General features: G+C 42.2%; 1 protein-coding gene across 1 annotated transcript; it reads left to right on the top strand.

Moving 5' to 3' along the window:
• The first annotated feature begins 2830 nt into the window (after positions 1–2830).
• On the top strand, positions 2831–3898 carry LOC148036057 (uncharacterized). Its single transcript, XM_087678883.1, has one exon. The coding sequence runs from the start codon at positions 2831–2833 to the stop codon at positions 3896–3898; it is 1068 nt and encodes a 355-aa protein (XP_087535009.1).
• The last annotated feature ends 7416 nt before the right edge of the window (positions 3899–11314 follow it).

Raw genomic sequence — 11314 nt, 5'->3', positions numbered from 1 at the left:
GGGAGGGGGTAATCATATATCCTTTGCATGGCCACTAAGATGGGATAACCTTATATCCTTATTGTAGTTGATTAAATAACCAAATGGCATGAAGCAAAGGCTATTAGGAAATGCAAGAAAGAGGATGTAGTCTAATTTTCTATAGAGGATTCCACTAGAGATAAAAACATATCACTATCCTGGTTTTAGAGAAAAGGTATAAGGGAGATAAAAAAGAAGCTAGATTTAAAGCATAGATTTGTTATGCCCTATTACCCTCAATGTAATGAACTAGTAGAAGCATTTAACGAGACTTTGTAAGAAGATTCTCTTTAAGCTAGTTGAAGACCATCCCAAGGATTGGGACAACTATTTGCATCAAGTTTTATGGGCTTGTAGGACCATTTAGAATACCAATATATGGTCTACTCCTTTTCATCTACTGTGTGGCCACGAAGATGTAATACCTATGAATGTCATATTTTCCACTATGAAGTTTATAAAGAGGCACCAGTTGGATCTGATCTGGACTGAGAGGTTGATAGAGGGCTGAAATTGGATGCAGTATAGCTTGACAAGCAACCATGCAATGGTCTACTGTGAGAAGAAATTTTTGAAAAGAAAGGAATGGTTTAATCCTAGCTAAAGAAAAAGGACCTTGTTTAAGGAATTCTAGTCATGAGATATGAGAACCATTTGGACTCTACCTTCTAGAAGACTAAGTTTCGAGTCACATGGGAGAGACCCTTTTTTATTAGGTAGAAGTTTGAAAATGACACTAATGTATTGCAAGATATATATGGGATAATTCATAAGGGCAGAATCAATGGATTCTGTTCCAATAAATATATTTGAAGGATCATGGGGGGGGGGGAGGTATTGATAGAGGAAAAAACTTGACCCTAGAACATACTAGCAAGTGTCAATAGAGATGTAAATGATGTATCTTGGGGGCTGACAAGAGAATTTGTTCTAGTTATGCAAGTCATTAATAGAGTCAATTCATTTGAAGGATTCTGGGGTCCTAGAAGAAAATACTGAGCAGAGCACATAAAGTGTATCATAAATTGGATATCTCCACCTAGAGGAATGCATATTTTGGTCCGTTCTTTCACATTGCCTATTAATTACAGCAAAAAGTGGTGGAAAGGAGGGGAAGACCATTGACCAAAGTTAGGGCCTATAGAGCCAAATATTGGATCAAGGATGATAATGGTCTGACGCCCTTTGACGAGGGAAACATTGTATGGGACTTAGAGAAAGCAACTAAGATGTGTTGGATGCAAGTTATTTCAAGGGTTTTAGAGAATGCATGCAATAGCTGGCAGAGTAGCCAGAATGTTGTTCATTAAAATCAATCGTAAAAAACTGGACGGAGGCCTTTTCAACATGAGTATAAGGAGGTGGATTTCCTAGAAAGAACCAGATCTAGAGAAGTGTGGGGTCTATGTATTTCCGAGAGGCAGCTTGGTGAAGCCTTTGAAAGACTTACCAATGAAGGATTAAGTGTTCATGTGGAGAGGGAGGGTTGGGAGCCTGCTCACAAAAGCCAAATTGGGGAGAAGGGGATTGCTTGATTGCACATGTGCCCATGGGGAAGAGAAATCTATAGAACACATTCTTTAGGATGGCTTATATGTTGGTGCTTCGTGGGTATGGCAAATTGTATTCATCTAGTTGAAGTGAAGTGGTGATGAGTGGGAGAAGATAAAAGTATCGCACTCTTGGAGAAATCAGAATGCATGAAGGCAAGGGGGTGTGAGCCTATCAATCCACAGTCTCGTCAGAATCTTTAACATGCAAACAATCTGGGAGGCAAGACTCAGATTGGCATTTGAAGGGTGCGGGCCTGAACTTGGTACTAGGGATATAGCATTCAAGGTTAAGTGGCATTTTGGGAGTTTGCTTGTAAAGGTGAAAGAGACCTAGCTAAGGTACCCAACTGTTTTGCTTAGCCACCCATGGACATGTGAAACAGATATTTATTGATGCATTCCTATGCGACAAATAGATATAATGGCCGCTTTCAAACTATCTCAAGATTGTTTTATTTATGCCACATTCTGGAAGCCTTCTCTCCTTAGCACGTTGGCAGTTTTCGAAGTGGTGAGCTCTCTTTTTGTAGATTGGGTTGTCCGTAGGAAGCAAGCCAAAAGGAAGTCCCTCCTAAGTGAATTTTCCCATTGAAGATTTGTGATTGGCGTATACACGTTGATTAAAAAGGGATTCGTGTGCGCCAACCAACAAAAAGCGCCGCCAGCTGCCAGAGCCAGCTCAGCACGCGGAATATTCCTTTGCGGCGCCCCCGTTACAACGCGGCATTGCCGCTTTTCGTGAGTTGCAAGTAATAAGAGGCAGGCGGGAATCGAGGGTCTCTCTCACTCGAAGGCTGTCATCATCTCCTCGTCCCACTTCTCATCACTAGAAGGCTAGCCTTTTCATTTGCATTTCCCATTGTTCACTTTTGCTCCTCCTTTCTTTGGAAATTGGCGGGCGTGTTCTGCTGTGTCTACACTGCACACACACAAGGGCGGGTGGTGCAGCTAGCAAAGGAGGAGGACTTCGTCGACCGTGAAGAAGATCATCAATTGATTCCAGATTCAGAATTAGTCTGTCATAATTGCTGCATGTAGTACTACTGTACAGCAGTACCTCTCCTGTACCAGCCGACAAAGACACAATTACATCAGACCGAGAGTGCAGCAGCGCTCATTAAACTGCTGTGGCGTTAGCCTCCTGGGAAGTCCACCCTCATTCAGATCATCAGAGATCAGAGACAGGAAGCAGAGAGCAGCAGTGTCATTTCGGTACTATGTCTCTTCTTGCAGTAGCTATATCATAGTTTCTGACGATGGAGGACGAGAAGATGCAGTTTTGGCAGGCCATGGCCTTCCAGCATGGGGAGCATTGGTTTGTTGTGGCAGCAGCAGGCCGATCAGGCAGTATGGCCACCACCACGGGCCACGCAGGTGGCGTGCCAGCAGCATTTCTGAGGGAGCTCGTCCGAACGCAGGGCGTACCCCCCTCCTTTCGAGCGCGTGTCTGGCTTGCCCTCTCCGGAGCTCAGCGTGCACGTTCCCGGGCACCCAGCACCTACTACGCAGACCTCCTCTGGCTGTGCCGCAACAGGCCCTCGGCGGCAGCAGCACCGAGTGTGCAGGGGGCGTTGCGGCAGATTGCCCTAGACATCCCACGCACGCTCCCGTCTCACCCTTGGTTTCAGAGCGAGCAGGGCCGCCTCGCCCTCGAGAATGTCCTCACCGCCTATGCCTTGCGCAACTCCGAGGTGCGCTACTGCCAGGGCCTCAACTTCCTGGCAGCCACGCTGCTTCTGGTGACCCAGCACGATGAGGAGGATGCGTTCTGGCTCCTCATCGTCTTGGTGGAGCGTATCTTGCCGCCCCACACCTACAGCGAGCTCCTCCTCGCCACCGCGGCGGAGCACGCCAGATGCGCCTTCCTCGCGAGCCTCTGCGACGCCTGCCCTCGCGTGTACGAGCATCTCTCCCAGTACCTGCTCTACGACCCCTCCCTGTTGCCCAGCCAGTGGCTCATGACCCTCTTCACCACCTCCCACCTGCCCCCCGAGACCACCCTCCGCCTCTGGGATGTCCTCTTCACTGAGGGCCGCTCTGACGTGCTCCTGGCTGCAGCCGTCACCATCTTCTGCATGTGCGAGGACCGCCTGCTCTCCTCGCGTAGCGATGAGGACGCACATGCCGCGCTTGCATTTGCGGCATCCCACGTCACTGCGGATGCAGACTCCTACTTGGCAGCTGTCGCATGCAGGCTACCACCTCCGTCTGGGTCGGAGCAGCCACCTGTAGGTGCAGCAGCAGGGCGAGGCTCCTGCGCAAGAACTTGTTCTGCGCGGGCCGGGCGAAGCTGGCATTTCACCAGCCTCTTTGGCAGAGGATGATGACAGCCTATAAGCTGTTGCTCCTCAACATGGTACAGCCAAGGCACCATAAAGTTACAAAGTATACTTGCAGCGGTTACACATTTTATCCCCAGCACTGCCCAGTGCGTGCTGGCTGCAGCGTCATTTGTGGATCTGTACATCCTCTGATGGCATTAATCATCATGTTGTGTAGGTACTTCTGCCATTCTTTTGTTTCTAAGGTGAGAGCCATTCATGTTTCAGTTGTGAGAGAGAAGAATATGTACACAGACCTATATTGTTTGATACTGTTGCAACATGAGATTGCTTGCAACCGAGCAATGCAATGTTGTCTGCTTTCTTAGTCTTGGGCTTCAAAGGGCAGCCATAAATAATTAGCAGCTGGTTGCAAATTCGATTACCGTCTAGGCTCTGGTTTTATCTCCTGATCACTGCTCTCGTTAGTATTGTAGTAGTGTCCATAAGCATTTAGCAGCTGGTTGCGAGTAAGATTAACGCCTGGGCTCTGGTTTTGTCTGCTGATCACTGCTCTTGTTAGCTAGTTGCAGGGTAAATATTGCTCTCACTGATCTGTTTAGATACTAATTTGCTCAATATCTTTTCTGGCAGACTGCAACAGGCATACTAGTACTGCTACCTGCACTACTGTCAAAGGCTCGTCGCGGCTTGACGTCGAATATATCTTCCTGTGGAATGGCCGATCATCTGTTCCAAACCTTGGTGCATTTGCAAATAATATGCTACCACTGCATCCAGCACTTGGCACAGCATTTTTGGCTGCAACGCACATAAATATACCACCATCAAACGGGATAATGTCGGATCAGATCAGTTACTTGCACGAATAGGAATGAATGAATCGTTCTGGCCCTGTGATCGAAGTAAGCAACTGGCTCCTTGGCAAATATGGCAATTTGTCTGGAGCAAAAAACCAGCGGTCGATGTCTGATCAGCTTATTGCATAATTCCTGTGAGCTATTCAACCGATCATCCATTACAATTTACATCCCCCTGCATCTGGACACGTCGATAGCACTTGCAAACACTAGCTGTAGCTGCATAAGGACTAGCACTTGGGTCTCTGTCTGCTCTCGCTCGCTCGCTGATCCACACCTAGCTATAGGTGGGCAAAACGTCGAACCGGCCAGATCACCATTATTCCTATCGGCTTGCTAAATGAATAATGTAACTGAGACTGTGAAGGGAAAGGGCGCTTCGCCAATAGCCAACCCACTATGACGTATCGTTTGCTCGTTGAGAGCACTGCAGTAGGCCGCCTCTGATCAGTCACAGACAGCAGACGCACTCGACGCTTGCTTTAGGTAGCTATAACACTTTCAAATTCAAAGTTTCAAAACTACTGTCCAGGCGCGCCCGCCGGCCGGCCCCTTCCTTTCTCTCGTTTCAATCCAGATTTCGTAGAATGAGAATGGCTTATGTACTGCAAGGATCCAATCTTTCGTTTGAGCTTATTGGCGTTCTTGGTCAAGAGAGAATGAACGGAAGCGCAGAGCTTCTATTATTGACAAACGGATAGTCGTAGTCTCCATGGTTAATGTGCTACAATTTGTTTGGGTAAAAAACTAACTTCCATAATGCCATTGGGGTACGGCCGATCACTACAATATGGGGGAGAACGTAGAGGATTAAGAAGCTTTTATGCTCGCATCTTGGTATGTTCCTCATCATGTCTGGTTTGCATAGGTTTATGGTTGATATCAATGCAAAACGGATGTGGTTCAGTCGTTACAGTAGCATTTCTCTTGTGTGAAGACTAAGAAAGATACTCTCCACCGGAGCTCCACGCATAACGACCCTAAGCATGGTGACAACAAAACAAAGTTGGGAGTTGACTCCCAACCCAAAGTCACCTTGGCCACCTTCAAGAACTTCTTATCCTCCGATTCATTTGGCTCCCAACCAAAATTTAGCTTGGACATCAATACCTCTCAGACAGCACTAATGGCAGCAGCTCCACATGGGAATAGTATGTCTCACGTGAGATGACAAGGGAATAGTATCTCTAGGTTCACTATGACTACTACCGAAGTTTGAGCATCACTAGAATTAACAGTCATGACACATGCTTTTTCTTAGGCTTTTCTCACCATGAATGCGTGGAAACACTATGTTGTTGACAGCAAGGAGATTTTAGAATGTCAAAACACTAGCTTGAAACAGCAGAATACTAAATTGGATGGAGAAAGCATTGATTGTCCTAAGGGAAGTAAAGGAACTAATGTGGATACTCTCAAAGAAAAGGAAAATGCTTCATCAGAGACAGAGGAAGTCAGCAAGCCATTACTGATGCTGAGTTGAAATATAAACACACTATAAGCAAGTCAACAACGAGTCCTTAAAGATGATGTTCAAGAAGTATATTTGGATACTGAGTCAAGTTTTAATCACAAATAGTGTATCTCTCATGTCCGGGCACCTCATTGAGTATTTCATCCTAAAAGGAAAGAGGGAAGTGATCTCTCTTTGTTGCAGCATTTAGCAGCTTGTAGTCCACACAAATCTGTCATTTTCCATTCTTCTTGGGTGTCACCACTACAAGTGAAACCCACTCTGAGTCCCCTACTTGATAGATGAAGCCTGTCTTCAAAAGTCGTTGCACCTCAGTGAGTAGAGTGTTTTTTTGAACTACTCCCAAAACCGTCGTAACTGCTCAACCACCAGCCTTGCTCCATCTTTTAGATTAGTGTGATGTTGTACTGCCATCACAACTATGATGTGTTCATAATCAAAAATAAAAAGTGCAGAGTGCTTTATCACCACTTCCATGTAGGTTGCCTTCTCCTTAGCTAATAGATCCTTAGCCAATAAGTTTTCTAACCCCTCCTTCTCGACCTTTGGAAGCTGCTGCAGAATTTCACTACTAGAAGGCCCTTTCAATGCAATCCCCATCACTTCTAGAGAGCTTTCTTCCTCCTCATTAGAAGACTTTCCCTTTGTCGTAGATGACCAATCCTCATTGGAACTCCATTCATCAGCGGTGATCTCTAACAAAGATCCTCCTATGGGCCCTCCTTCATGTTGTAGATAGTGCTCTTTCATTTTTTCTACAGCCCCTTCTGTGGCCTGAGCTCTAAATCCCTTGTCTCCCAATCTTTTCTGGATTTCATTTCCATTAGCCATGGTTGCCCAAGAATGAGTGGATAGGTGTCCCCTTTCACTGGCATCACATACATATCAAGCTCCGATTGTACTCCACACACCTTTATCTTGACTTTGTTTATAACTCCCAAACAATTTACTACTATATTGTTAGCCATTTTGGCCCCAAATTTAGTAGTTTCACTTACCTCTGATCCCAAACGATACATCAACTTTTCCGTCATGACAAAAATCTCTACACCTCCATCCACATATGTATTTGATACTCTCTGCCCATTGGTTTTGGCTTCCACTAGAGGCACAATATCTTTTGTCTTTCTAGCCATGATTGCATTCACGTGTCTATTCTTCATGGGTCTAATGCTTACTATCTTTGACCATTTTCCGCAGTATTGGAGATAGATGTAGTAATTGTGGCCATGAAATTTTTGGCCCTTGATCCCTCACATCAACAAGCAAATCATAAGCTCTAGTGAGGAAAAAATCATCTAGCTCAATGTGTCAGCATGAGCAAGTCCTCTTTTTACTACAGTGTCTCTTTGAAGCCTTAGTAGACTCTGCCTCTTCTTCCATATTTTCAACCTCCTCTAGTGGTGTAGGCTGCATCCTCTCAATTCTACAGACTTTCTTCAATGGCATTGCTTCAACCTTTGCTAGTTTGGCATTCCCTTTGACATTACTCTCATCCAAACTGATCATCCTGATGTCACGATTCTCTGGTGGCTAGACAGGCAAGGGCAGCACCTCTGCAAGTGGTTGTGGATGTTGGAGAACTTGAATCGATGGTGGAGGCCCTGGATTTGGTGGAATAAGCCTCTCCCTAGGTGGTGTCACTTGTTGTCCCCTCCTTCTTGGTTGGAACACAAAGCATTCAACACAATGCCTTGACCTAGAGACTTGATGAGAGCAAGACTTCTCTTGAAGTAAAGAAGGGTATGTGTAATTAACTTGCTTGACACGCATACGTGCCATTTGCCGATAAATATTCTTCTTCTCTTGAGCTTCTTTTGGAGACCATGGTGGTACTCTTGAGCAATGAATCCCTTGAATAGGGTTTGATGAAGATTCCTCCTTAGTGATCCCTTACTAAACACTCGTTAAAGAAGATGACAAATCCTTAGATGTTTCTTCCTTGATAGAAAATATAGAGCATAGCTTGAGAAGTCCTTAGTGGGGGCACCAAAATGAGAGCTAAAAAGATGAGTGGATTGTCTCTTACCCACCCAGCCTTCAATCCTTACTAAGAGAGCTAAATAAATGCACCACCTAGCCAAAAGGAGGATGGGCTAGGATATCACTTTCCTATGTGAATGGAAAGAACCAAAACACAACTTTATAAGAGAGAATTTGTAGCCTATCTTAAGGGAAATGAAGATAATGGAAGGTTAAGAGAGGTGATGACTCTTGATTTCTCCCATGAAGATATATAACATGAGAAAATAATGATTCCCCATCAATAGAGCATATGGCAAGTCTTACTTATAATAAAAAAAGGTATAAATGTAGAGGGAGAATTAGAAGAGAGTACATATGATCTAGACACCATATGATCTAGATGTCATATTGGAATATGAGAGAGAGGGAGAGAGATGAGAAGAGAGCAAGACAAGAGGAGACGAGGTAGAGGAAGCTTGCCATTATGTATTCAAGGAATGCTATATTAAAGAGAGACTCACTCATAGCTTACCTCAAAGAGATGGACTAGCATGAGGGTGTTGCATAATGTGCTCTTAGTAGCTCCCCTTTGGGCTTGGTGATCTAGAGTGCTCTCATGTGCTTGTGATTGTATCCTTTTTTAGATCTCCATGGGCACCTTATATAGCCTCTATGAGAAATTAGATTAAGCTAATCTTCTTGATTAACATAATCCTAGATTATGTATGGCATCTTTGATAATATGGAGAATAGTGGATGGGATAAGTCCCTACCTTGGTCATTATGCAAGAAGCCAAGGGTGGTGGTAGACAAGCTAGAGAAAAGGAGCTAGATTATAAGAGGTGGGTATCCAAAGCACATTATTATAATATATTTACAAGAATTATAAAATGGGAAGTTAATGTGATAAGGGTGAAAGAGAAAAGAAAATTGCTTGCAGCAAGTAGTTTACGCCTTCATAACTTTAAATCGGTGAAGAATTTGAAAAAAAAAATTCTACAACTTTGTAGACAAGGTCGAAAGCAGTCGAGTGGTGCAAGAATTTTCTTGAAATTTGATTTCCCCTGTGATTTATTAAAATTATTAAAAATGGCTTTCAAAAGCTACTTTGACTTTAATTCCTTATATATATAAATACATATAAGCATGTGATAGAGGGGATCCATGCTTGTAAGCTTTTGTGTAAGATCCAAATGACACCATGATGTGGACATTGACTTGTGTACAAGGGTGAGGTGTCCTCTAATAATGGTGATAGATACCAAATCTTGGTGATGCAAGTGGAACCCAAGTGTAGTTGGAGGCTAGTCCTTTGAAAAAATCTATACAGCACTCACTCAACCCCATCTTCAATAAGATAACCCATCTCTTTTACCCTTTACATTGGCATCCCTCCTAAGAACTTGTTTCCCCACTTGCTAGAGTTATCCTAACCGAGAAGCAATGTAACGGACCTAGTGTTTGAAGAGTAAACCCAACATGATAATATGTAGGGTTTAATCAATGGATAAGGCTCTTGATAGGGGTTTTGGAAAAATTTAGTGATACAAATTCGGTTTGTAAAAAACCCAGATCACCACTACTCTCTCTAAATAACCTTTTCCCCCCAATACCACTTCCCCCTTCCATGCCCATACTCCCACTCCCACCCCCCAAATGCCCACATATCCTTGGTTCCAACCCCCTATCACATAATCAAGGTATTGTTCTTCATATCTTTTTGTGTTCACATTACATGGTGCTCGAATGTCCCGTTCACATGTCACTGCCACAACTAGTTTCTTTTTCATGCTTGTGTTTGTGTGTGGGTCTTTATGTACGTACAAATGGATTTTTCCTTGTTGCTGTTCACGTGCGAGGACATGCGTATCATTTGTCCAAAGGCCGCACGGGTTCACTACTATTGTTTACACGTAGCATAGTTCAATATAGCATATTCGCATCCTCATTTTTTCGATCATAAAAAATTCAAGTTTAAGAAAAAAATGAATAAAACTTAAACAAATCACAAAAAAATCAAATCAAATAGGAAAATATAAAAATAAAAAATAAAATTTTAGACATTCAATGTAATCTAAAAATCAAAAAATATATATAAATATATGAAAAAAGATAATAAATAACTAAAAATTAATTAAAAATATTTAGATATTTTAAATAATAATAATAAATCACAAAAATTATGAAAAAATCCATTAAATTTTTTAAAACCTTTTACAACGGTTTTCTCCACCGAGTGATTTACTTGATGATTTTATTTTAGAAATTAAAAAATAAAAACAAAATAAATAAAATAAAAATAAACTCCAAATAACCCAAATAAATCCTTATCAATTTTGAAAAAAATCCATTTAATTTAAAAAAACATAGAAACTAAAATATGCTATGTTTTTGTATTTTTCTCACACTGCAAATTTGTAGATTACTAAATCTCCTTCTGATTTTTTCTTTAAGGACCTGGCCGTTGATTTTTAGTATGCATATTCAGATTCAGATAATTAAATACACACACCTAATAGAACATATTTAATTCCTAAAGTGAATCTAGTTTATCACATTTTTCACATACATTTGTGCACAATACACACCATTAAATTAAAACAAAATCAATCCACCATTCACAGTGCATACACTTCATACGCGATATATACACATTTTAAATTTGTAATAAAAGGAACTAGCCATCACTCATGCACCTGTTGGTAAAAAATGAATTTACACTTAGAGACTTTTTAAGTTGGGATCGAAGTCTGGGCTACATTTAATGCATCATGTCCAATTAATAGTTTTGAATAGATAAAATAAGTTGTCATTTTCCTTTCTAGGTTTATCACAAATTAAAGAAATTCACACATTGTGTTACACCCTTGGAAAACTAAGATGAAAAAGCTAAAAAGTTGAAAATGGAAGACACTCAGAAAATGAAGGAGAAACACACACTTAGAAAAAATCTGAAGACATGAAGTGCAAGAAAAAACCTCAAATGTAAAAGGAAGCACACACAATAATAAGCACATCGTGATATACTAAGCAAGAGAAGCATTGGACACAGTGCAATTTATTTTGTAAAAGAGTGTAGGGCTCTCTCCCATGCAAAATGCAAAGAATGAGAGCCACAAGTTGAGGCATAGTCTAATAGGAAGGAGAAAAAAAATGAGA

This window comes from Lygodium microphyllum, chromosome 5 (assembly GCF_053477565.2).
Source record: "Lygodium microphyllum isolate KBCC chromosome 5, Lygodium_microphyllum_v1.1.10, whole genome shotgun sequence".
Lineage (NCBI taxonomy): Eukaryota > Viridiplantae > Streptophyta > Polypodiopsida > Schizaeales > Lygodiaceae > Lygodium > Lygodium microphyllum.
This window is presented reverse-complemented; position numbering and strand designations above follow the sequence as displayed.

Bases quoted from the DNA above. Each gene is read 5' to 3' on its own strand.
- LOC148036057 (XM_087678883.1), top strand. From the start codon at position 2,831: ATGGAGGACGAGAAGATGCAGTTTTGGCAGGCCATGGCCTTCCAGCAT.